Source organism: Coregonus clupeaformis, chromosome 29 (genome assembly GCF_020615455.1).
Source record: "Coregonus clupeaformis isolate EN_2021a chromosome 29, ASM2061545v1, whole genome shotgun sequence".
NCBI classification, from domain to species: domain Eukaryota; kingdom Metazoa; phylum Chordata; class Actinopteri; order Salmoniformes; family Salmonidae; genus Coregonus; species Coregonus clupeaformis.
The window spans coordinates 37051638-37079578 of NC_059220.1; the positions used below are offsets into that span (position 1 = coordinate 37051638).

At 45.2% G+C, this 27941-nt stretch overlaps 1 protein-coding gene across 4 annotated transcripts in view; it reads right to left on the reverse strand.

Annotated features, from left to right (window-relative positions):
* Positions 1–27941, reverse strand: part of LOC121545081 (kinesin-like protein KIF13B) — a 70180-nt gene that overhangs the window by 26898 nt on the left and 15341 nt on the right. For 3 of the 4 annotated variants that reach the window (XM_041855458.2, XM_041855461.2, XM_041855457.2), the window contains exons 4-9: positions 6795–6807; positions 6382–6442; positions 5688–5780; positions 5235–5415; positions 4364–4451; positions 3583–3717 (exon numbers count right to left, since the gene is read on the reverse strand). In XM_041855458.2, the coding sequence (XP_041711392.2) occupies positions 3583–3717; positions 4364–4451; positions 5235–5415; positions 5688–5780; positions 6382–6442; positions 6795–6807 (571 nt within the window). The remainder of the gene's footprint in view (positions 1–3582; positions 3718–4363; positions 4452–5234; positions 5416–5687; positions 5781–6381; positions 6443–6794; positions 6808–27941) is intronic. The other variant, XM_041855460.2, reaches the window with a different exon arrangement.

Below are 27941 nucleotides of genomic sequence, written 5' to 3' on the forward strand. Positions count from 1 at the left end.
CACAAGGTTAGCTGTACAACACTGTGTGTGTGTGTGTGTGTGTGTGTGTGTGTGTAACGGGGAACTTATCTTAAATAAGGTATGTGTGCACTAAGGACTGGAGCTTGACTGGGAGACAGAGATAATTGACAGATGAGAAAAGAGGGGGGGAGGGAGGGAAAGAGAGGATGGGGAGGAAGGAGAGAAAGAAAGAGGAAAGCGTTCTGGGAAGGAGAGATCATTTAAGACAGAGGAAGAACAGAGAGAATGCAGGAATGCAGTAGTGGACGGAAAGAATGTAAGAGAAAGATGTATAAATTGAGAGATAGTGGGGGAGAATGAAAGTATGTAAAAATGTGAGATGGGGTGAGTGAATGAGTTGAGCGAGAAATTAGAGAGAGTGGGGGAGGGGGAGAGAGAGCCAAAGGGCAGCGGGGGCGTGCATTATGTCCTGGGTTGTACTGAGTGGGAATAGAGCAGGCAGAGATTACAGTGTGTTGTGAAAACAAAGACCGCCCTTGTCCCCAGAGAGAGAGAAGAGAGAGAGAAGAGCGAGAGAAAAGAGAGAGAGAGAACAGAAAGAAGGAAAAAGACTTGATGAACTGGGGTGGACCTAGGTCAAAAAGGATTCCAAGTATTTGGCTGGTACCTCAAACTGTTTTCCACACACTGGATTCCACAGGAAATATTTTGTTCTTTCCTATGGTTTAGTTATTGTGTTATAAAGATGCTATACTAAAACGTCCCTCTCTCTCACCACTGCACACCCAAGCAACATCTCAGACACACAGGATTAGATTACACGCACTGTCAACACGCCCCTGTGAATTTGCATTGGACTGAATTTCCATGGAGATATGCAAACCATCAGTGAAGGGAGGACAAAGCATATCATCAACAGCAGAAAAAGGACGCCCAATGATTCTCGATCTCTCGTTCTCTCACTGTGTGTGTGTGTTTGTTTATAACTATCCTTGTGGGTACCAGAAGTCCTCACAAGGATAGTCAAACAAGGAACATTCAGACAGTGGGGACATTTTGCCGGTTCCCACGAGGAAAATGCTATTTTAGGCTTAGGTTTAGGGTTATGGTTACAATTAGGGTTAGAATTTAGAATGTAGTCCCCTGTATCTCAGTTGGTAGAGCATGGCGCTTGCAACGCCAGGGTTGTGGGTTCGTTTCCCACGGGGGGCCAGTATGAAAAATGTATGCACTCACTAACTGTAAGTCGCTCTGGATAAGAGCGTCTGCTAAATGACTAAAATGTAAAAATGAATTAAGGTTAGGGTTAGGTACAGTTTTAGGGTTAGGGGTTAAGGTTAGACTTAGGTTAAGGGAAAATAGGATTTTGGATGGGAATCAATTCTTTTTTGCCCACAAGGATAGCAATCCAAAACTGTGTGTGTATGTGTTGAAATGTGAACAGCCTTTATTTGTGTGTTAGTTTCAATGGTCCGGCTCAGACTATATTTAGCTTTGTTTCAATTCCAGCACGTGCACCTGGGGCTGCATTCAGGAACACAACCAACAAGGTATGAAAGTGGTACAGAGGCTCAGTCTGCAACAATGAGCAACACTTTAGATCAATGACTTGAACACAGCCTTATTTGACCTGGACTAGAACCAACTGTTCCCATCCTGCATTATTAAATCTGTGTGCTTCATACATTGTGCCAGAAGACCAGGGTTGGATGATCAGGTCACACACACACGCATGTAAATACACAGTCAGGGGCACGTGTGTGCGCACACAGACACACCGACACACACACACACACAGGGTTGGATGACCGACCAGGTGTTGTTGGGATAATAAAGGAGCAGGCTGACAGCAGCAGATCAGCTGACATCCAGACAGAAAGAGAGCAGCTCATTACTTATTTAAAGGTTTTCCTGGAAGCTAACATCACTAGCTAGTTCCTGAACAGTGGAAACTGGGGCTCACTGACAGGACAGTCTCTCTGGGACACTCGTAGGCTGCGTTTACACAGGCAGCCCAATTCTAATCTTTTTTCCACTAATTGGTATTTTTACCAATCACATCAGATCTTCTTCATAGCTGATCTGATTGGCCAAAAGACCAATTAGTGAAGAAAATATCAGAATTGGTCTGCCTGTGTAAACGCAGCCTATACACACAGTGCCCCAGATAGAAAGTGCTTTAGATGTAGTGGGAGAGGATGAGAGTTTTATATAACGACACACAAGATGCAGTCTCCACAAAGCATTACAGCAGTCGCAGTGTTTACGCTGCAGTCACTTAACTCTTAAAATAATTGCCGCCACGCCTTATGAATAGAAAAATCAGACAACCCCATAGTAGAATAGTTTATATATTTACCTAGTTGGCTTGTTGTTGTGAGTTCTATGCGAGATAAATATTCCTCACAAGGCGCATTCAAGTTGCAAGTGCCATAGGGAGGGAAAGATGCATTCTGACAATGCACAACAATTCCTAATGGAAAACAGCAGTTTTAATGGCCTTTGTTAAAAAGAGGGGAATCCCAGCTTTCCATTTCTACTTTAATTTATTTTTCAACTCCTAAATATGCGCAAACTGCACCATTTTAAACCCAGAGTTTTAAGAAGCGGCATGGTTAAGCACCTTATTGCTCTGCAATTTGCCATGAGCGCATAGGGGAGAGTGGGGCTGGAAGTTGCACAGGTCAATTGTAGGGTCACTTGGGGTAGAACACCACCCTACCTCAAAATCCTTTTTTTGGAGTGACTTAAGAAATTGTGATAAGACAGATGACATTTTTAGTTGAGCAAGAGTAGTGGCAACCAGGGAAAGTGTTGGGGGGGAAATTGTGACATGAAGTGGTTTCTGTGAGAAGTACAGGCAGGGGGCGTATTACCCCGGGTGGCGGTGTTACCCCAAGTTACCCTAGCATGTAGACCTACATTATATTCACTGTGTTTATGTAATTTTTTGGGAACATTAAATGCATCAATATGATGCTAACTAGTTAAAAGATCACATTTGGGATCTAGCTAATGATTAGCCCAATAGGGTAAATGCAGATAAGCAACCCCATTCTTCAGCCTATTTATTTATAGCTACTATGCTCAGTTGGGCTAAAGGTGATAATGCTTATTGCTAATAGCATACCTGATAATATGGACCAGGGGTGTCAAACTCATTCCATGGGGGGCCTAATGTCTGCAGGTTTTTGTTTTTTCCTTTCAATTAAGACCTAGACAACCAGGTGCGGGGAGTTCTTTACTAATTAGTGACCTTAATTCATCAATCAGGTACAAGGGAGGAGCAAAAACCCGCAGACACCTTCCGTGAAATGAGTTTGACACGTGATATAGATGATACGTAGGCTATATGCATGGTCCAATACAGTATGTTAGAATACTTTTTACAAATTATTTTACCAATACGTTATTGGGCTAATTTCTGGAGGTGGAAATTATATTTTATTTTCATTAATTTTGGAGTAGAACGTCCTTTTAAAAAGTCACAAGAACTTAACTTCCCAGTCCTTCTACATAAAAATGATCGGGGGGGTCCGCTTAACTCCCAGATGGAGGGTTTGTGTGTCTGTGTGTATGTGTGTGTCTGTTTCCGTGTGTGTCAGTATGTCTGTGTCTTACCCCAGACCGCAGGTCTTTGAGTGTGTGTGTGAGGATGATGTTGAAAACTCCGTGAGATCTGCTGCTCTCCTCGTTCATGTTGGTTGCGGCCACCGTACGAGATTTATTCCCCTCTGACATCAGAGACTCTATGTCCTATCGGAGAGGGGTGGATGGAGGGAGGAGGATGAATGGGGACAGAAGAAGGCAGGAGAGAGAGAGATGGGGATAGGGTTGGAAGGAAGGAAGAATGGAGACAGGAAGAAGGAAGGGAGATGTTATAAATGAATTCATTAGCATACAAATATATTTTCTCCAGAGAAACCATCCCTCTTGGGCAGGGTAGCATGATACATTTACAAAAGCTGAAGAACATACGCGCATCCAGGTACTTTTTTTGCAGGTGCTCGAGTTTTCAGTGAACTCATTAAAAATAAAAAGGAAAACGCTGCACACTGCTGTTCATGCTCCCAGGTGATTTTACCGTTACAAGGTTTCGACCATTAGGTCTTCATCAGGCATCCTGACCTAATAAAATCACCTGGGAGCATGAACACCACAGCATGGTATATTACCACTGATATGTGAACAGCTAACAAACCTCTCAGCTATCACACCCCTCTCTACTCTCCAACCCAGACCATGAATATCTCATGGAGTTGCATTATTAACCATACCATATCATCATATCAAGTATGTTGCTTATGAATATTGAATAAATTTTATATCATCAGTAGCATGGTCATATCAGTAGTCATTCTACTAGTGGTGGTAGTGGTACAGTAGTGATATTGTGGTGTACCTTGTAGCTGGCTACAGCCAGACGAGACAGGCCGTCCACATATGGCCCCAACACCTTGTGTTCCCTCACTCTCAGAGCCTGTCTGCTCCTGGGGGAGAGGGGGGAATGGCAGATATGAATGTGGTTTACTATGGAAGAAATCCAGTCATCATGCTCCCATACTCTATCTAAAAATAATATTAATTAATTAATACATTTATACATTCATATCATGTTTTATTTGTAAATGAATAAAACATGTATTTATTAATTTATTTGTAACTAAATGAATCTCAAATAGTGTTCTATTTGAGATGTATCCCTATCCACTTTCCTACATTTTGTGTAAAAGCAACAGTTCTCCAAATGGAATCAGCAATAGCCAGATCAATACAAGTGTTATATCATTAGGCCAAGTTCTAGCATCCGTATAGAGCTAAAGGAGTCTACAGCCTGATACTGTGAAATGTGGCAGACTGACTCCATATGGCCGTCAGATGTCGGACCTCCCACTCCTGTGGCACGCAGCTCTGTTATTCTATTGGTTGTTTTAGCAGGGGTCAGAGGTGACGGGGTCATAACCTTTGGGGTCAAGCGGGGTGCCATAGAAACTGTGAGCAGACAAACATGTGCAAATGTGTGCAAAAGCACTGGGGCCCTGCTCTGAAGCATGTTTGGAAACCTACTCGCTTCCTCAGAGTGTAATCACTGATCTGACATGAATGGATAGGTGAAAGCTACCAGTATTTCATGGAACAACTGTGTTATCAGTGAATACATCAAGGAAGGGAGGAAGCGTGTTTAAATTATTTGAAATGGGGCCACAGACAAACTGTAGTATATTCAAACAAATAACTAAAACAAGAGGTCAAGTGGAGGTTAAAGTTCGTACCCTTTGGGATCGAGGAGGTCGCGGACCTTCTCGTTGTATATCTCCATGTAGGAGACCTCTATGGTGAAGCCTTCACCCTCCCTCTGCTCCAGCAGGGTGCGGTCAAACAGAGAGCTGCACAGCCGCGGGATCAGACCTGGAGAGTCCACCGAACCCATCATTGTGTACGACTTCCCCGAACCTGGAGGGAAACGCACACACAGCCAATGGGTGAGCACAGATGTGAGGAGACAGCCAATGGGAGAGCAGTGAGGTGACAGATAAACTAAGGATCTGTTCTATGCTTACCAAAACAGCCAGTAGTATCATAGCATATGTCATAGGGAAAAACTCAATTGCATTTCCTTGATTCCTCGCCTCCTTCTCCTTACCCATTGGATGAAATGGTGAGGTGAGAGGACGCAAGGAATCAAGGAAATGCAATTGAGATTCTCCGATAACGTAATAACATACCCGTCTGTCCATAGGCGAAGATGCAGGCATTGTAGCCCTGAAAGGCGTTGTGCAAAAGACTCTCCCCAAGGCACTGGAACACCACGTCCTGACCTGGAGACAACCACCAGGCAACGTTACAACAACACCACACATTATTATGCAATATAAAACAGTACAATAGGACTTAATTGATTCCTTTAGGGGTGGTTTAGAAAATGATCTGGAGCACACAGACACAATTACAAAATAATCTACAAGCTATGCATGTTAATTTAAATAGGACCTTCAAACTGTATCCATGAACAGTGTGAGAAACAGTGTAGAACCTCATTCGGTTTAGGCCTACAGCACAAAAGGTGGATGGGTGACTAGCAGGTCTGATAGGAATATTTGACATTTAAATTAAGCCAACCACCTGCAGATCCATCCAAGTGAGTAAACAACAGAGAATTCAGGTGGGATCCCGATTCCTTAGTCACTGTAGAGATAAATGTTTGAAAAAATACCTAAAACCACCTGAACAGACCTATCCCATTGAGCACAAGACGTTGAAAATACGTATTTTCAACCAAAAAGACAGTTTCAACGTCCTTTCAACATATTTTAAACATCCTGTGCTCACAGGGATACCTGTAGATACACATGAGGTGGAGGAAGAAGAGGGGAGGAAGAGAAGTGAGGAGGGGTTAACGTGAGGAAAATGAAAACTGACCCGCAAACTTGTCCTTTTCCGACTCGTCCATGGACCAGAAACAGTAGTCGTAGGCAAAGGTCTGAGGAACGAGACATAGAAGAGGACACAATGAAACAAAATAGTTTAGAACTGATTTAGAAAAGCTGTTATTCAGCGGGCAAAACATATGGGAATGATCAGTTGAAACGGCGTTGTTATGACGTCATTTCAACCAGTTTTGCCCATTGGGTGTTTCTTGTTGAGCACTGGCAATGATAAACATGCCATACAAATTAACAGTGTGTGTACATGTCAACATACAAAGTACAATGATTGCTTTGTAAACACATGAATACAGAGTAGCTAGAATGTAAACACAGAGACATTAACAGCATTGACAACCAAACAACACAATCAGTAGTAATAGGAGCCAGTCACAGTACTGGACATACCTTGGTCTGACTCCTGATGAAGTTCCCATGAGGTCACATGATGGCCACATGGGTAGAGGGAGAGAAGGAAAGAAAAGGGGGATATTTAGACTAAAGCATCATGTCTCAGACACCATGTAAACAAACACCAGGACATACTGGGCCCGTACTCACAAAACGTCTCAGAGTAGGAGTGCTGATCTAGGATCAGGTCCTCCATGTCCATATAATATTATTAATTATGATCCACACAGAAAAACTGATCCTATATCAGTACTCCTACTCTGAGACGCTTTGTGGACACTGGCCCTGATGTACTGTAGTGTACACCGAGACAGACAATCACACTGTAACAGGATTTTCTGAGACAGGTCCAAAAACGAATTACTCTGGCACTGCGTCAGGGGTACACACACATTGGTGAATAGTGCTTTGAGATTATTATCCATCAATAACCCTGCTCATTTTAAGAGGCCCACTTTGTGATCTTAAGAAGCATAGTTTATGAGTATAATGATGTGTATTCAGATTACATCCTACTATCAGTGATGTGATCATCACTAGATAAATCAAGAAAAGAAAGTTAGTATTCATATTATCATTCTTTTGCTGTTTGTCTGAGACAGGATGCATGGGTAATAAAGCTAACGTGAACCAAGATGCCTATTCACAGGAATGCATGCAAGCTTCCACTCAAACTTCCTGCTCCCTCTCTCTCTCCCATTCTCTCAGTCTTTCACACCATCTCTTTCTCTAAAATGTTACATCCTGTGGCTGCCGGGGCCTAGAGTTGATAAACCCTTGTTTACAACAATGCTTCTTCACTGTTTCTCAACAACCCTTCAACCCCTAGGCTATATAATGGGGAGCCAGGACCCTGGGGGCGGGGGCCTGGCTCCCCGAGCTAGAGAGAAGAGAGAAAGAGAGAGAGAGAGAGTGAGGGGGGGGGGGTCTATGGGACACAAAGCCCCTCTCTTGGTCCATGTCATCAGTTGGACTTTGTTCAGTGGACCTGAACACAAACAGAGAGAGCATCACTCAATGGCAGAGGATAGGATGGAGGGGGGATAGAGATAGAGGGAAAGAGAGAGGGAAAGGGAGATTCACAGAATGACAAGAGGGAGAGTCGAGCAGAGCAGCAGGGTAAATATGCATTTGAGGACTCCCTTATCTACCCTGTGGCTGAGCAGAAGCTTTGCACAGCACTGCATGAACACATTGACCTATATAAACATTACACACCAACACACACTGACTAACACACACTAACACACAGGCCGTGGGAGAGCGACAAGGAGACACTCAGTTTCTACACTGCATTCACAAAATGCTGGGGATGCTACACACAAACACACTGGCTCCCATCTGAGAGAGCATGCATGACACACGTATTCACACACACACTCTTTCAGACATTTTGTGTGTCCTTTGAAGGTCCCACACACTGATTGTCCATTAGTAAATGAGTTTAATAATAGATTACACAGCAACAGTACACACACAGTTCCAATCTGAAAAATCGCCATGTGCGAGAGCGCACATCATGACATGGAGTCTCAAACAAACACACACACACACACACACACACACACACACACACACACGAGAAACCCACTGGAGCATATGCGGCAATGTTAGTGACAACTGAGGAGAGCTGGCTAACACAAAGACAGAGAGAGAGAGAGGAATAAATACGGCCTCAGACTGTTCCAGTGACCTGGGGCTGGGCTTGTCGTGAGGAATCAGCTCAACTGTATAACAAGCAGCGCCACAGGCAGGGAGTGTATGTGTGTGTGTGTCACATCTCCAGAAACTGCAGGGAGGTTTGGGGACCCCCGGGGTCCTAGTTAACATGTCAGGGGGGTGGGCCTCCATCTCACCGGCCCAGGGGTAGACAGTGCACATGGACCTCCAGGATGGGACCAGGATAGTGACTGGGCCAGCATAGCCAAATCAGGCTTCAGGGACTGGACCAACATAGCCAATCAGAGCTCAGGGTCAAGACCAGTGCAGCTATCGGAAGCTATGCTGACTAGGGATGTGACCAATTTACAATTTATCTTAATGTTACATTTTCCGTTAAAAATATAAGAAGAATTCATACAATTCCATGTGAATTCACAATGCAGCTGCATTGCTGCCAGCAACAGTGTGGGTCTCAAGGTGGGTCCCTTTCATATAAACTCAGCAAAAAAAGAAACGTCCTCTCACTGTCAACTGCGTTTATTTTCAGCAAACTTAACGTGTAAATATTTGCATGAACATAACAAGATTCAACAACAGACATAAACTGAACAAGTTCCACAGACATGTGACTAACAGAAATTGAATAATGTGTCCCTGAACAAAGGGGGGGTGTCAAAATCAAAAGTAACAGTCAGCATCTGGTGTGGCCACCAGCTGCATTAAGTACTGCAGTGCATCTCCTCCTCATGGACTGCACCAGATTTGCCAGTTCTTGCTGTGAGATGTTACCCCACTCTTCCACCAAGGCACCTGCAAGTTCCCGGACATTTCTGGGGGGGAATGGCCCTAGCCCTCACCCTCCGATCCAACAGGTCCCAGATGTGCTCAACGGGATTGAGATCTGGGCTCTTCGCTAGCCATGGCAGAACACTGACATTCCTGTCTTGCAGGAAATCACGCACAGAACGAGCAGTATGGCTGGTGGCATTGTCATGCTGGAGGGTAATGTCAGGATGAGCCTGCAGGAAGGGTACCACATGAGGGAGGAGGAGGATGTCTTCCCTGTAACGCACAGAGTTGAGATTGCCTGCAATGACAACAAGCTCAGTCCGATGATGGTGTGACACACCGCCCCAGACCATGACGGACCCTCCACCTCCAAATCGATCCCGCTCCAGAGTACAGGCCTCGGTGTAACGCTCATTCCTTCGACGATAAACGTGAATCCGACCATCACCCCTGGTGAGACAAAACCGCGACTTGTCAGTGAAAAGCACTTTTTGCCAGTCCTGTCTGGTCCAGCGACGGTGGGTTTGTTCCCATAGGCGACGTTGTTGCCGGTGATGTCTGGTGAGGACCTGCCTTACAACAGCCCAACAAGCCCTCAGTCCAGCCTCTCTCAGCCTATTGCAGACATTCTGAGCACAGATGGAGGGATTATGCGTTCCTGGTGTAACTCGGGCAGTTGTTGTTGCCATCCTGTACCTGTCCCGCAGGTGTGATGTTCGGATGTACCGATCCTGTGCAGGTGTTGTTACACGTGGTCTGCCACTGCGAGGACGATCAGCTGTCCGTCCTGTCTCCCTGTAGCGCTGTCTTAGGCGTCTCACAGTACGGACATTGCAATTTATTGCCCTGACCACGTCTGCAGTCCTCATGTCTCCTTGCAGCATGCCTAAGGCACGTCCACGCAGATGAGCAGGGACCCTGGGCATCTTTCTTTTGGTGTTTTTCAGAGTCAGTAGAAAGGCCTCTTTAGTGTCCTAAGTTTTCATAACTGTGACCTTAATTGCCTACCGCCTGTAAGCTGTTAGTGTCTTGTCATTCATTGTTTATGGTTCATTGAACAAGCATGGGAAACAGTGTTTAAACCCTTTACAATGAAGATCTGTGAAGTTATTTGGATTTTTACTAATTATCTTTGAAAGACAGGGTCTTGAAAAAGGGACATTTCTTTTTTTGCTGAGTTTAGTTAAGCATTGCACCTGTACTACTATTACCGTACTTCAATTCTACCTCGCAAAGTTTGTTTCCTTCTCAAAGCATTGCCATACAGGACTTCACTGCTGTCGCTTTCCTTTCTCTGCCATTTTTCCAACTGTTAACGACAATGTAGTGGAGAGTCGACACCAAAATAATTGATTCCTCGACTCCTTGCACATCAACTTTCGGACTCAACTCCAATTTCTGACTGTCAAGATTCGATTCTGATAGGAATCTGTATTTTTGGAACGGAGGAGACTGTGTTCTCGGAAGTACAGCAACTAATCAAACACTTGCAAATTTCATAGCGAGCTAGTGAGGGACGGAGAGAGAGGGGAGGGGCACAGTATAGGCAGGTCGGGCATCAGGCAGACGGAGTCCGAACCGTGCACTAGGCCTATCTATCGGCAATCAAAAGCAATGGAGTGATGTATCTTGCAATTTCTTAGCTTGCAATGTCTTCCAACTTCAGTAAGGCAGGGCCTATCATCAATGAATAGGCTAGGATATTGAGATGAGCAAGATGCAACACTCTGCTCTCACACAGTCACACAAAGTATCTGCGCATGTGCACTGCTTCGCTTCACGCTGTTCACAGCATGGTAGCCAGGGCTCCAAAACAGCGAAGAAGTTGAGCCTCGCCCATCAACGCTCTTAGTTGTTGCGGAAATTGACCCACTATGTTTACTTTCTGCATCTACGTAAAAAAACATTGTTTTTCAGTTAGGGACTTTTCTTAACGTTAAGGATCCCAATTTCGTTTAAATGTTTTAACAACGTTTAAATGTTTTAACATTTAAACGTTCACACCCCTAATGATGATACACACAACCAATCTAGCAGGCAAATGACAGAGGATACAGTTTGCATGTCAGATGAGAATATGTGCCAGACAGATTTTAATAGAAGACAATAAGTTCTCTCATCACACAGAGACAGTTGTTTAAGGCGAGGGGTGTGGCGGTAGCAGTAAATGATTATTGTCTGATTAAAGATGTATAAAGGCCTTATAAAGCCCTGCCTTCCTCCTCAGGCCTACATTACTGACTCCTGAATTAAATCTGAGGAAAGGGTGAGTGTGCGGGCGCGTGTGCGCGCACCCTCCAATCAGTGTGATACATCCTGAGCGCTTCACACCCTCTTCCTTAGGGCCCTATAAAATCAATTTCATTTTTTGCCTGATTCCGTTTTCACCCCCCATTTCTTTCAAGTTTTCGCTCTCAAAAATCACTCTTTTTAATAGGAAAACACCCAAATTGTATGTTATAAGTAGGCACAGGCAGTATACCATATATACATAATTCCGGGGTATTTAGAAAAAGCCACAAGATTTTTTTTCAATTCCATGAACACCGTTGAAACTATATCTTATACTTTTTTTATACATTTTAATATTTGTAGCTACTTTTTAAGTAAATACCTGCAGTCAACTTGTGCAATATGTTAGGAGATAATTCTTCATTTCACCTGTCACAATTTTTCATTATGAAACTTACCGGTAGTCCACAGTCACGTAGTGTTTGTTTGTTTACAAGCACACAACGACGAGAGACCGGAGCCTTGTGTGTCACTCACTGTTGTACAGCACGCGCCAGGTGATCTAGTTACAGTATGGAATTCAGAACTAAATGTTTGCCTGCTAGATATCTTAACTATTCAATTAAATGTCTAAAATGTGCTAAATTCTCTGCAGCTGTGCATTTGATTTGCTAATTTAATAGCTAGTTAGCTATCTAGCCAAGTGGTTAGCTTCTTCCAAAAATCTAGTTTTTTTTATTTGTATATATTTTATTTCACCTTTATTTAACCAGGTAAGCCAGTTGAGAACAAGTTCTCATTTACAACTGCGACCTGGCCAAGATAAAGCAAAGCAGTGCGATAAAAAAACAACACAGAGTTACATATGGGGTAAACAAAACATAAAGTCAAAAATACAACAGAAAATATATATACAGTGTGTGCAAATGTAGCAAGTTATGGAGGTAAGGCATAGTTTCGATTGGTAACAGCAGAGAATCCCCTCCTGGCTCAAGCACCTTGCTGTCTAATATTTGGTTTGTCCATGCAGCAAACTGCGAGTAGCATTTTTGAGTTACTTGTATAATTTAGGTCAGAGACTGTATAAAATGTTTGCAAAGCGCTCGTTAGCATTTCGTTAGCATTCTCTATGAAATGTTACATATACTTGTTAGCATTGCTAACCTTCAGGTTAGTGGAGTTTGAAAACAGCGCCTCTTGTGTTCATTGCTGGTATTACATAATATCCTGGTATGGCACAAGGTCGGTATGAAGGTATAACAATCTGGATAACGCCCAAGCCTAGTTCTAAGTCCACAACAACGCGTAAACCACATCAGGAGACGACTTTTGAGGTCTGTTACCCTTTAATGCAAGTGCATACCAGCCAGAGACCTTTGTTTGGTTAGCGGTGTTTCTGTAGTGCTCATGTGATTGCAGTTTGCTAAAAACATTGACACTGTATTGATGCAAATAATCATGATATTCTGCCAGGTAGGCATAGGCTACTTTGTAGTTAACATTTAATTGAGAAGGTTTTTGGAAAGCCCTTCCATCTACCAGCAGACGGTTATCATTAGCATTATTGCTAACGGCTCCACAAAGTGTAGACATACACGCGCACCGCCACAACACACAAACAGGGGCATTCCTATGCCGTTTCAGAAAGTTGCAGGAAAATATGAATCCCTGATGCATTTTGTTCATGTCTTATGATTAACTTAGGCAAATTAATGCATTTTCTAATAAGTTCAATACATTTGGTTGATTTCCTACTAAATTCAATAAATTGTTTAATATTGTTGAATTCTTTTTTTATGTCTAGGTTCCGTCCTCGTTTTCCGCAACGCAGATTTGATAGGGCCCTACTTCGTCAACACAACCACTGCCCGATGGCCCAGCCAACTCCCTTCCTAAACAATGTAGCCTAGCTAGAGTTACTTTCACCTTGTCCGATCACTGTGACTGCTCCTTCTAGCCCAAGGCCCTGATCGTTCTTATTAGACCAACCCACTACACCAACACATGACCAGAGCCTAAAAACATTAGTCAGCCAGGTGGACTACCACGCCTATATGGATGGTTAGGTAGGGGAAACACTAGTTACGACTAGGGTCAGGTGGATTCTATGCAGAAACTGTATCACGGCTCTCCAACCCTGTTCCTAGAGAGCTACCATCCTGTAGGTTTTTGCTCCAACCCTCGGCTTAACTGACAGCCATGGAGAGGTAGGTAGGGAGGAAGGCGTTGGCGATGGATGGATGGTCGGAAAGTGGAAGTATTTGGCAGCTGCTTCCCAGCCCTCACCCCACCACCACCCTCCCCTCCACCACCACCCTCCCCTCCACCACCCTCCCCTCCACCACCCTCCCCTCCACCACCCTCCCCTCACCCCACCACCCTCCCCTCCACCACCCTCCCCTCCACCACCGCCCCCTCCACCACCCTCCCCACCACCACCCACCCCACCACCACCCTCCCCTCCACCACCCTCCCCACCACCACCCACCCCACCACCCTCCCCTCCACCACCCTCCCCTCCACCACCCTCCCCTCCACCACCCTCCCCTCCACCACCCTCCCCTCCACCACCGCCCTCACCCCACCACCCTCACCCCACCACCACCCTCCCCTCCACCACCCTCACCCCACCACCACCCTCCCCTCCACCACCGCCCTCACCCCACCACCACCCTCCCCTCCACCACCGCCCTCACCCCCACCACCACCCTCCCCTCCACCACCGCCCCTCACCCCCACCACCACCCTCCCCTCCACCACCACCCACCCCACCACCACCCTCCCCTCCACCACCTCCCCACTAGCTTGCTCATCCCCTGGTATTCCCATCTCCCAGCCAGGCCTGGCTACAGCATGCTGTTACAGCAGCAGCAGACTGGCATGTTGTCTCAGCCTGCCCAAGTCTGGGTACTGAGGGTAGAGGACATCTGTTCTGCCAGCTTAGCAGCATGCCCGCCAGGCACACCAACTGCACCCATAAAACATGAAACATTATGGCCTTATGGATGATAATGATATGAGGGGTGGAAAAAAAGTTGTCTGATAAAGGCTGGGAAAACATTGTTAATAGTTCTCCTCCAGGCAATCCAAGTCTCTGTGTCTGTGTGTGTTTACTCCCACTGGCAGAGCTGTGACAACAAGGTAGGCTAGACATAAGCAAATGACTCTAGCAAACTTCCTCGATCCTGTTCTAGAAAAATCTTAGAATAGAAATGTCTTACAATTTGACATTCAATCAAACTCGAAACACTAAAACAGAGGATTGTCGTGTCACAAAATAACTTACCATTCACAGGGAGAATCTCAATTGCATTTCCATGATTCCTCGCGTCCTCACCTTCTCAAAACCCATTGGATGAGAAGGTCAGAGATCCTTCCCGTCTGACCGTCTTCTCCAATGGGTTTTGAGAAGGAGGAGAGGAGAGAAGAAGCGAGGAATCAAGGCAATACACTCACTTAGTAGGCTTTCACACCGAATTGGTTTGGAGCGTTTTTTCCTAACTCTGGTGTGTTTGGACTGGTGTGAACACTATCTTAATTTTTAAAGGTAGTGCGGTACACTGCAGGTGAGAACGCAGTCCGAACCAAACACAGGAAAAGAACCAGAGCTGCGCAGTATTACTGGTTGTTTGACTGCAAGCATTTAATGAAATGCACACAGCATCATACTTCATATCTCTGAAACATTCTGTGAGTAGCAGCTCATTTATGAGTGCATCTGATGCAGATTAGGGGAGACAGGGCTATACCGGGGATATAGGCTACTGAATATAGCCTATTCAAGTCGCAGTAAGAGCAGCTATTGCGCTGTTTCCTCCTGCATGTTGTTGGAAGACCAACGCGAAAGTAATATGACGATTGGAACACAGAAGTGATGCTTCATGATAATCATAGATGGATTTAACACCAGCATTTTCTGTCTAATAAACAAATGACTTGCATGGACAGATGGTTTTGTTTGTTTGATATTTGGCAATGCGGGAAAAAATAGAAAAAAACTACAATGTAAAACAAAAATTGAATTCTGATTAGAACTATAGCTCAAAACCGTGTGACAACGCCCTTAGTTTATTGGGTAATTTGAGAGTTTATTGGCCGGGCTGTTAAATTCAATTTATGCCCCAATTAACCCAAACACTGGACTGGTCCAAATGAAGCAAGGCATCGACTACTGGAGGCAGGGGGGAATCCTCTTTACTCTCCTGTGCTGTGCTTTGTTTACTATCATTCAGCCCAATAGATTTCCTCCTGTCGCAGAGTCATTTCAAAACTGTCAGTGGTTTTATCCTCAATTTGGGATGGGGCTCTGCTTTCACAGCAGCTGCTGGGTTGGCATTCCCCAACACACAACATTGCTCTCGCTCGTGCACGCACGCACGCACACACACTCTCTCTGACACACACACACTTGATATAGACCTGGTTACATACCACAGAGACAGCCAGGGGTTGGAAGACATGGGCGTTGAATGTAATCCCCTAGGATTTATTCTAGTACGTGATAGTCCTATTACTACAGCTGTACAATCTAAACTATCGGAATCATCTTTGGATGACTGGCCTTGGGCCTAGAGTGGTATATCACGTCAAAAGCCTCAAAGTAATTTAGAGCCTACTTCTCTACACACACCACAGCCACAAAACATACCACAACAGAGAGTCATGAATTTCTCACTACCCAATTCGATCTAAAAGGCTGCACCATAAACCACAAAATAAATATTGCTGGCTGTCTAAAAGTCAGCGATGCCATTTCCTCATTAGGTTTACGAGATTAAATACAGTAAATCTGAAAGGCTCTGCTCAACTGTAGCCAAACACAAGCTAGCATAGTTCTAGTGGAAGCTACACCACAATGGCACACAGTGTAGCCATGGCCAGTATCTGTTAGGGCTGTAACGGTACACGTACTCGTACCGAACCGTTTGGTACGGGGACCTCGTTCGGTCCGCCCTGTGTACCTGAATGAATACAAAAAATATTTAAAATAAATGAAAAACACTAAGCCTAATGGCTACGCCTACACTGCGTTGTATGCCATCTGATCTGAAAAAACATTGTAGGCTATGCCGTTAAAACAACAACAGCCTACGCGCACGTTACAGTCAAAATTCTAATCTTAACTGGCGGATATCAAATTATCCTTTGGTGAGGCTTAGCCGGGAACTCTGTGGATGGCGAGTGGTGGAATCGATAAACCAGAATTGGAGGATCCTCAATCATTGTTTAAATCCCCAGTTTGGGAACATTTTGGCTTCACAGTCGATTACAACAGTGATGGACAGAGTTGTGGATAAAACTTTAAAAAGTATGTTCTCCACTGCTAAACTAGAATAGCCCAGAGTGGCGCATGTAGCTTGTTGTTTTCGGCCGATCACAAGCCAACATAGCTCCACTACAGTCATAGAGCCTCCGTGTGTGGCAAAGCAAGTTAAGAGATTATCAACGGAAGATATTCAAACTATGGAATTAAAAGTTAAATGAGAAGTACAGTGCATTTGGAAAATATTCAGACCCCTTCCCCTTTTCCACATTGTTACATTAGTCATAGTCTAAAATCGATTAAATAAAACATTTTCCTCATATATCTACACACAATACCACAATGGCAAAGCGAAAACAGGTTTAGAAATGTTTGCAAATGTATTACAAATAAAAACAGAAATACCTTATTTACATAAGTATTCAGACCCTTTGCTATGAGACTCGAAATTCAGCTCAGGTGCATCTTGTTTCCATTGATCATCCTTGAGATGTTTCTACAACTTGATTGGAGTCCACCTGTGGTAAATTAAATTGATTAGCATGATTTGGAAAGGCACACACCTGTCTATATAAGGTCCCACAGTTGACAGTGCATGTCAGAGCAGAATCCAAGCCATGATGTCGAAGGAATTGTCCGTAGAGCTCTGAGACAGGATTGTGTCGAGGCACTGATCTGGGGAAGGGTACCAAAAAATGTCTGCAGCATTGAAGGTCCCCAAGAACACAGTGGCCTCCATCATTCTTAAATGGAAGAAGTTTGGAACCACCAGGACTCTTCCTAGAGCTGGCCGCCTGGCCAAACTGAGCAATCAGGGGAGAAGGGCCTTGGTCAGGGAGGTGACCAAGAACCCGATGTTCACTCTGACAGAGCTCCAGAGTTCCTCTGTGGAGATGGGAGAACCTTCCAGAAGACAACAATCTCTGCAGCACTCCACCAAATCAGACTTTTATGGTAGAGTGGCCAGACGGAAGCCACTCCTCAGTAAAAAGGCACATGCCAGCCCGCCTGGAGTTTGCCAAAAAGCACCTAAAGACTCTCAGACCATGAGAAACAAGATTCTCTGGTCTGATGAAACCAAGATTGAACTCTTTGGCCTGAATGCCATGTGTCACATCTGGACGAAACCCGGCCCCATCCCTACGGTGAAATATGGTGGTGGCAGCATCATGCTGTGGGGATGTTTTTCAGCGGCAGGGACTGGGAGACTAGTCAGGATCAAGGGAAAGATGAACAGAGCAAAGTACAGAGAGATCCTTGATGAAAACCTGCTCCAGAGCACTCAGACTGGGGTGAAGGTTCACCTTCCAACAGGACAACGACCCTAAGCACACAGCCAAGACAATGCAGGAGTGGCTTCGGGACAAGTCTCTGAATGTCCTTGAGTGGCCCAGCCAGAGCCCGGACTTGAACCTGAACGAACATCTCTGGGGAGACCTGAAAATAGCTGTGCAGCGACGCTCCCCATCCAACCTGACAGAGCTTGAGAGGATCTGCAGAGAAGAATGGGAGAAATTCCCCAAATACAGTTGTGCCAAGCTTGTAGCGTCATACCCAAGAAGACTTAAGGCTGTAATCGCTGCCAAAGGTGTTTCAACAAATTACTGAGTAAACAGTCTGAATACTTATGTAAATGTGATATTTCAGTTTCTTTTTTTTATTTCAGCTTCGTCATTATGGGGTAGTGTGTGTAGATTGATAAATAAGTCTGTAACGTAACAAAATGTGGAAAAAGTCAAGGGGTCTGAATACTTTTTTTTTATGGTTATGGCGGTTATTTTTTTTAAATGACGGTCTTCATACATAACTGTCGATTACACGGATATACTGTAATTGTACCAGCCCTAACACACACACACACACACACACACACACACACACACACACACACACTACATAGAAGAAAACACATATACAAGCACACACGCTCGAAGCGGCACACACACTCGAAACGGCACGCGCACACACACACACACACACACAATCACTAAAAGGGAAAAACAAACACACTTGAAGCAAAAGATTGTTGACAGACAATCTAAAAACACACACTGAGTGGGAACCAAGAGTGGCATTTCACCAACCAATCTATCTCACTTTGTGATATGCCCAACAGCAGTAAAACACAGACACCTGTTTCCCTTTATCCATGCACATTCTTCCATTAAATACCTCAGCTGCACTTCTTCAGGTCTTTATTAAAAACACCCAAAACTCTGGCAGCAGGTATTGGACACGTCATTTGACTGACACTAGGCTACATAAAACAAACAACTGACATAGGCCTATTTCCCCAGCGACTCCAACTTTCATGGCATTTTCCTATAAAGAGAGCTACATCACTGTGTGATTTACACTCCAGTTAGGACTGGGCCCATAAAGAAGGTAGGGGGAGGCTTTGAACATGTTTTCTCTGTTTTCCAACAGCTCTCTCTCCTCTATCCTTCCACTACCACCCTTCCTTTCATCTCCGGCTTTGCCTTTCACACTCGTCTCGTGTCTTCCAGACCAGGAGCCATGCCTTGTATTAGGGGTGTAATGGTTCACCAAACCCACGGTTCGGTACGTATTGCGGCATTGGAATCACGGTTCGGTTTGGGTACAGCGGGAAAATGTAATGCTAACAGTTCCTGTACAAAGTGTTGGTATTCCTGATTCCATATATGATCATGAGTCATATAACGCCTGATGAGAGCACAAATCAGGAATAACAACCCTTGGTATTTTCTTAAATGAAAACACAAGAATACTCATCAACAACACTAATATATATATATATTTTTTTATGTATTCATTTGGGTTCACAGTGCGGACCGAACCGAGGTCCCCATACTGAACAGTTCGATCCGAATACGTATACCGTTACCTTGTATACACACGTTACACACACATACACACAGGCGCCCATGTGCACAAACCATGTGCGCACACCGAGTGAGAGAAAACCCCACAGCCCAGCCCAGCATTTCCACTGGCCCAATTTCTTCCAAGAGCTCAGTGAAACACTGTATAGTGCATTGAGTCAGTAGAAAACCTGCGACCCCACAGCACAGCTCGATGTAACCAACCCTCCCCAATGCATTGCTACGATGAGTCTTTCTTAACCAATTTCTTCCAAGAGCTCAGCGAGTGTTCAACCACTCTGGATGGTACAGGCCTGAGAAAAGAACCCTCCCTCCCCACAGCCATAACCAGCTCTCTTAGAAGTTGACATTCGGCACACTGACATCTGTCACGGCGAATCAGGGGCCCGGGATCCGGCGCTAGGTTTGGGGGTGGGGGGTGGGGGGTTAGACTCCAGAGGGCCGTGAGTGTCCCCGTACCGCACCCCATGACCCAGTCACACATCGCGTCACGTGACGCGGCATGCCGGCCAATGAGAGGAGAGAGTGAGGCAGTCAGGAGACCCTGCGCCTGCCTGCTCTCTTCTCCGTTCTCTGGTTCTCTCTGTTGCGATCAGCTTCATTTAAAAAATGAGTTTCCGCATGGATGCACGATGCTGGCCGCTCGCTCCCCTCCCCTCTCCTCTCCTTGTGCTTGGCATGCCATGGTTGGGGAAGGGATAGGGAGGGTTAGTATGGAGAGGGACGAGATTTAGCCTATGCTACAGCCTACTAGAGGTAAGGGTTAGGGGGGACAAGGCTGGGGAGGACGGGAGGGTAAGGAGCACTAGGGAGTGGGGAGGAGGATTGGGGATAACTGGGGAGGGGTGAGGAAGTATCAGGCAGGGGGGAGGGTGAGGAAGCATGGGCTAGGGTTGAGGATAGAGGACCGGGGAGAAGGATAGGGAGGGCTGAGGGGACTGTGAAGCCAGGAGGAGGGCTGAGGGGACTGTGAAGCCAGGAGGAGGGCTGAGGGGACTGTGAAGCCAGGAGCAGGGCTGAGGGGACTGTGAAGCCAGGAGCAGGGCTGAGGGGACTGTGAAGCCAGGAGCAGGGCTGAGGGGACTGTGAAGCCAGGAGGAGGGCTGAGGGGACTGTGAAGCCAGGAGGAGGGCTGAGGGGACTGTGAAGCCAGGAGCAGGGCTGAGGGGACTGTGAAGCCAGGAGCAGGGCTGAGGGGACTGTGAAGCCAGGAGCAGGGCTGAGGGGACTGTGAAGCCAGGAGCAGGGCTGAGGGGACTGTGAAGCCAGGAGCAGGGCTGAGGGGACTGTGAAGCCAGGAGGAGGGCTGAGGGGACTGTGAAGCCAGGAGGAGGGCTGAGGGGACTGTGAAGCCAGGAGGAGGGCTAAGGGGACTGTGAAGCCAGGAGCAGGGCTGAGGGGACTGTGAAGCCAAGAGGAGGGCTGAGGGGACTGTGAAGCCAGGAGGAGGGCTGAGGGGACTGTGAAGCCAGGAGGAGGGCTGAGGGGACTGTGAAGCCAGGAGCAGGGCTGAGGGGACTGTACTGTACTATTGACCTAAATAGTAATCCCACAGCTACAGCAGAGCAGACACATTCTAATTAATTAATATGCGTGACAAACAACAGAGTGGGGCCTGCATGTCTTGGGTGGCTGATCATAATACTACTGTAAATAACAAGCAGAGGTCAGGGGTCATGGGTCAGCGGACTAGGCCTTCAAGGATATCATCAACAACTTTAAAGCTCACCCTCTCAGGAGAGGCCAAGCGAGTAAGTGTTTACAATAGTTTCTAAAAATTGTGCCTAAATTGTACTTTTAGATTAATCCTACTACATACAATTAAAAAGAGGATACAGTGGGGAGAACAAGTATTTGATACACTGCCGATTTTGCAGGTTTTCCTACTTACAAAGCATGTAGAGGTCTGTAATTTTTATCATAGGTACACTTCAACTGTGAGAGACGGAATCTAAAACAAAAATCCAGAAAATCACATTGTATGATTTTTAAGTAATTAATTTGCATTTTATTGCATGACATAAGCATTTGATCACCTACCAACCAGTAAGAATTCCGGCTCTCACAGACCTGTTAGTTTTTCTTTAAGAAGCCCTCCTGTTCTCCACTCATTACCTGTATTAACTGCACCTGTTTGAACTCGTTACCTGTATAAAAGACACCTGTCCACACACTCAATCAAACAGACTCCAACCTCTCCACAATGGCCAAGACCAGAGAGCATAACTTAATATTTGGTACAGAAACCTTTGTTTGCAATTACAGAGAGCATACGTTTCCTGTAGGTCTTGACCAGGTTTGCACACACTGCAGCAGGGATTTTGGCCCACTCCTCCATACAGACCTTCTCCAGATCCTTCAGGTTTCGGGGCTGTCGCTGGGCAATAAGGACTTTCAGCTCCCTCCAAAGATTTTCTATTGGGTTCAGGTCTGGAGACTGGCTAGGCCACTCCAGGACCTTGAGATGCTTCTTACGGAGCCACTCCTTAGTTGCCCTGGCTGTGTGTTTCGGGTCGTTGTCATGATGGAAGACCCAGCCACGACCCATCTTCAATGCTCTTACTGAGGGAAGGAGGTTGTTGGCCAAGATCTCGCGATACATAGCCCCATCCATCCTCCCCTCAATACGGTGCAGTCGTCCTGTCCCCTTTGCAGAAAAGCATCCCCAAAGAATGATGTTTCCACCACCATGCTTCACGGTTGGGATGGTGTTCTTTGGGTTGTACTCATCCTTCTTCTTCCTCCAAACACGGCGAGTGGAGTTTAGACCAAAAAGCTATATTTTGTCTCATCAGACAACATGACCTTCTCCCATTCCTCCTCTGGATCATCCAGATGGTCATTGGCAAACTTCAGACGGGCCTGGACATGCGCTGGCTTGAGCAGGGGGACCTTGCGTGCGCTGCAGGATTTTAATCCATGACGGCGTAGTGTGTTACTAATGGTTTTCTTTGAGACTGTGGTCCCAGCTCTCTTCAGGTCATTGACCAGGTCCTGCCGTGTAGTTCTGGGCTGATCCCTCACCTTCCTCATGATCATTGATGCCCCACGAGGTGAAATCTTGCATGGAGCCCCAGACCGAGAGTGATTGACCATCATCTTGAACTTCTTCCATTTTCTAATAATTGTGCCAACAGTTGTTGCCTTCTCACCAAGCTGCTTGCCTATTGTCCTGTAGCCCATCCCAGCCTTGTGCAGGTCTACAATTTTAACCCTGATGTCCTTACACAGCTCTCTGGTCTTGGCCATTGTGGAGAGGTTGGAGTCTGTTTGGTTGAGTGTGTGGACAGGTGTTTTTTATACAGGTAACGAGATCAAACAGGTGCAGTTAATACAGGTAATGAGTGGAGAACAGGAGGGCTTCTTAAAGAAAAACTAACAGGTCTGTGAGAGCCGGAATTCTTACTGGTTGGTAGGTGATCAAATGCTTATGTCATGCAATAAAATGCAAATTAATTACTTAAAAATCATACAATGTGATTTTCTGGATTTTTGTTTTAGATTCCGTCTCTCACAGTTGAAGTGTACCTATGATAAAAATTACAGACCTCTACATGCTTTGTAAGTAGGAAAACCTGCAAAATCGGCGGTGTATCAAATACTTGTTCTCCCCACTGTACGTGTGCCCCATGTGCAATAAACAACTTGTCAATATAATAATTCAATATAATAAGAACAATGACATCTTAAGAGTTTGAGCCAAGGTCTGACTGAACTGAACGAGTCAACATTGAACTCTGACACTTAAGCAAATAAAGCCTTACGTCACTATGCAAACTACACACACACACACACACACACACACACACAATGCAAACTCCAACAGCGGCAGGATATGAGCGAGCCAGCCAGCCACCCAGACCCAGCCAAGTGTTCAATAGACAGTCAGCCAATCTGGTTATCAGAACAAAAAGGGAGAGAGGAGTCTAGAGGAGTGGAGGCAGCATGTTGGCAGCAGCCTTACTGTCCATGAGTCATTTATGACACTGTGTGCAGCTGGTCGGCCATATTGGATCAACAGTCACCCTCCCGTCAGAGGTCCTCTGGCCTCGCTGCTACATAACTCATTGTTCAGCCTGGTGGTGTGTGTGTTAGGGCTGGTACAATTACCGTATAACCGACGATTATGAATGAAGACTATCATGAAAATAAAATAACCGTCATAAACCGTTTCTGCGATGACATGGACTCTTAACAACGTCATGAAACTTTGTTGCCCCTTGCTGAAACAAACAAGGTGCTATAGCAAACAATGAATAGAATGGGCTTGGAACCTCTAACCCTGGCAATTTGAGTTGTAAACTCATGGGTACACTCACAATGGCTGCCTGGTATTGTGCTCCAATAATGTCCATGGTAATGTAGAATGTTCATTCAAATGATGATAACTGATGTGGCTGATGCAATGGAATGTACTTTTTGTAATAATAATAATAATACATATAATTTGGAAAGCGCTTTTCTCAGACACAAGGTGCAGAATAAATATATATATATATATATATATATATATATATATATATATATATATATATATATATATATATATATATATATATATATACACACATACATATATATATACATACATATACATACATACATACAGTGGGGAGAACAAGTATTTGATACACTGCCGATTTTGCAGGTTTTCCTACTTACAAAGCATATAGAGGTCTGTAATTTGTATCATATGTACACTTCAACTGTGAGAGACGGAATCTAAAACAAAAATCCAGAAAATCACATTGTATGATTTTTAAGTAATTAATTTGCATTTTATTGCATGACATAAGTATTTGATCACCTACCAACCAGTAAGAATTCCGGCTCTCACAGACCTGTTAGTTTTTCTTTAAGAAGCCCTCCTGTTCTCCACTCATTACCTGTATTAACTGCACCTGTTTGATCTCGTTACCTGTATAAAAAACACCTGTCCACACACTCAACCAAACAGACTCCAACCTCTCCACAATGGCCAAGACCAGAGAGCTGTGTAAGGACATCAGGGTTAAAATTGTAGACCTGCACAAGGCTGGGATGGGCTACAGGACAATAGGCAAGCAGCTTGGTGAGAAGGCAACAACTGTTGGCGCAATTATTAGAAAATGGAAGAAGTTCAAGATGACGGTCAATCACCCTCGGTTTGGGGCTCCATGCAAGATCTCACCTCGTGGGGCATCAATGATCATGAGGAAGGTGAGAGATCAGCCCAGAACTACACGGCAGGACCTGGTCAATTACCTGAAGAGAGCTGGGACCACAGTCTCAAAGAAAACCATTAGTAACACACTACGCCATCATGGATTAAAATCCTGCAGCGCACGCGAGGTCCCCCTGCTCAAGCCAGCGCATGTCTAGGCCCATCTGAAGTTTGCCAATGACCATCTGGATGATCCAGAGGAGGAATGGGAGAAGGTCATGTGGTCTGATGAGACGAAAATAGAGCTTTTTGGTCTAAACTCCACTCGCCGTGTTTGGAGGAAGAAGAAGGATGAGTACAACCCCAAGAACACCATCCCAACCGTGAAGCATGGAGGTGGAAACATCATTCTTTGGGGATGCTTTTCTGCAAAGGGGACAGGGCGACTGCACCGTATTGAGGGGAGGATGGATGGGGCGATGTATCGCGAGATCTTGGCCAACAACCTCCTTCCCTCAGTAAGAGCATTGAAGATGGGTCGTGGCTGGGTCTTCCAGCATGACAACGACCCGAAACACACAGCCAGGGCAACTAAGGAGTGGCTCCGTAAGAAGCATCTCAAGGTCCTGGAGTGGCCTAGCCAGTCTCCAGACCTGAACCCAATAGAAAATCTTTGGAGGGAGCTGAAAGTCCTTATTGCCCAGCGACAGCCCCGAAACCTGAAGGATCTGGAGAAGGTCTGTATGGAGGAGTGGGCCAAAATCCCTGCTGCAGTGTGTGCAAACCTGGTCAAGACCTACAGGAAACGTATCATCTCTGTAATTGCAAACAAAGGTTTCTGTACCAAATATAAAATTCTGCTTTTCTGATGTATCAAATACTTATGTCGAGCAATAAAATGCAAATGAATTACTTAAAAATCATACAATGTGATTTTCTGGATTTTTGTTTTAGATCCCGTCTCTCACAGTTGAAGTGTACCTACGATAAAAATTACAGACCTCTACATGCTTTGTAAGTCGGAAAACCTGCTAAATCGGCAGTGTATCAAATACTTGTTCTCCCCACTGTATATATATATATATATATATATACAGTACCAGTCAAAAGTTTGGACACACCTACAATCGTGGTCAAAAGTTTTGAGAATGACAAATTTTAATTTTCACAAAGTCTGCTGCCTCAGTTTTGATGATGGCAAATTACATATACACCAGAATGTCATGAAGAGTGATCCGATTAATTGCAATTCATTGCAAAGTCTCTCTTTGCCATGAAAATTAACATAATCCCCCAAAAACATTTCCACTGCATTTCAGCCCTGCCACAAAAGGACCAGCTGCCATCATGTCAGTGATTCTCTCGTTAACACAGGTGAGAGTGTTGACGAGGACAAGGCTGGAGATCACTCTGTCATGCTGATTGAGTTAGAATAACAGACTGGAAGCTTTAAAAGGAGGGTGGTGCTTGAAATCATTGTTCTTCCTCTGTTAACCATGGTTACCTGCAAGGAAACACGTGCCGTCATCATTGCTTTGCACAAAAAGGGCTTCACAGGCAAGGATATTGCTGCTAGTAAGATTGCACCTAAATCAACCATTTATCGGATCATCAAGAACTTCAAGGAGAGAGGTTCAATTGTTGTGAAGAAGGCGTCAGGGCGCCCAAGAAAGTCCAGCAAGTGCCAGGACCGTCTCCTAATGTTGATTCAGCTGCGGGATCGGGGCACCACCAGTGCAGAGCTTGCTCAGGAATGGCAGCAGGCAGGTGTGAGTGCATCTGCATGCACAGTGAGGTGAAGACTTTTGGAGGATGGCCTGGTGTCAAGAAGGGCAGCGAGGAAGCCACTTCTCTCCGGGAAAAACATCAGGGACAGACTGATATTCTGCAAAAGGTACAGGGATTGGACTGCTGAGGACTGGGGTAAAGTAATCTTCACTGATGAATCCCCTTTCCGATTGTTTGGGGCATCCGGAAAACACCTTGTCCGGAGAAGACAAGGTGAGCGCTACCATCAGTCCTGTGTCATGCCAACAGTAAAGCATCCTAAGACCATTCATGTGTGGGGTTGCTTCTCAGCCAAGGGAGTGGGCTCACTCACAATTTTGCCTAAGAACACAGCCATGAATAAAGAATGGTACCAACACATCCTCCGAGAGCAACTTCTCCCAACCATCCAAGAACATTTTGGTGATGACCAATGCCTTTTCCAGCATGATGGAGCACCTTGCCATAATGCAAAAGTGGTAACTAAGTGGCTCGGGAACAAAACATCGACATTTTGGGTCCATGGCCAGGAAACTCCCCAGACCTTAATCCCATTGAGAACTTGTGGTCGATCCTCAAGAGGCAGGTGGACAAACAAAAACCCACAAATTCTGACAAACTCCAAGCATTGATTATGCAAGAATGGGCTGCCATCAGTCAGGATGTGGCCCAGAAGTTAACTGACAGCATGCCAGGGCGGATTGCAGAGGTCTTGAAAAAGAAGGGTCAACACTGCAAATATTGACTCTTTGCATAAACGTAATATAATTGTCAATAAAAGCCTTTAACACTTATGGAATGCTTGTAATTACAGTGGGGGAAAAAAGTATTTAGTCAGCCACCAATTTTGCAAGTTCTCCCACTTAAAAAGATGAGAGAGGCCTGTAATTGTCATCATAGGTACACGTCAACTATGACAGACAAAATGAGGAAAAAAAATCCAGAAAATCACATTGTAGGATTTTTTATGAATTTATTTGCAAATTATGGTGGAAAATAAGTATTTGGTCAATAACCAAAGTTTCTCAATACTTTGTTATATACCCTTTGTTGGCAATGACACAGGTCAAACGTTTTCTGTAAGTCTTCACAAGGTTTTCACACACTGTTGCTGGTATTTTGGCCCATTCCTCCATGCAGAGCTCCTCTAGAGCAGTGATGTTTTGGGGCTGTCGCTGGGCAACACAGACTTTCAACTCCCTCCAAAGATTTTCTATGGGGTTGAGATCTGGAGACTGGCTAGGCCACTCCAGGACCTTGAAATGCTTCTTACGAAGCCACTCCTTCGTTGCCCGGGCGGTGTGTTTGGGATCATTGTCATGCTGAAAGACCCAGCCACGTTTCATCTTCAATGCCCTTGCTGATGGAAGGAGGTTTTCACTCAAAATCTCACGATACATGGCCCCATTCATTCTTTCCTTTAC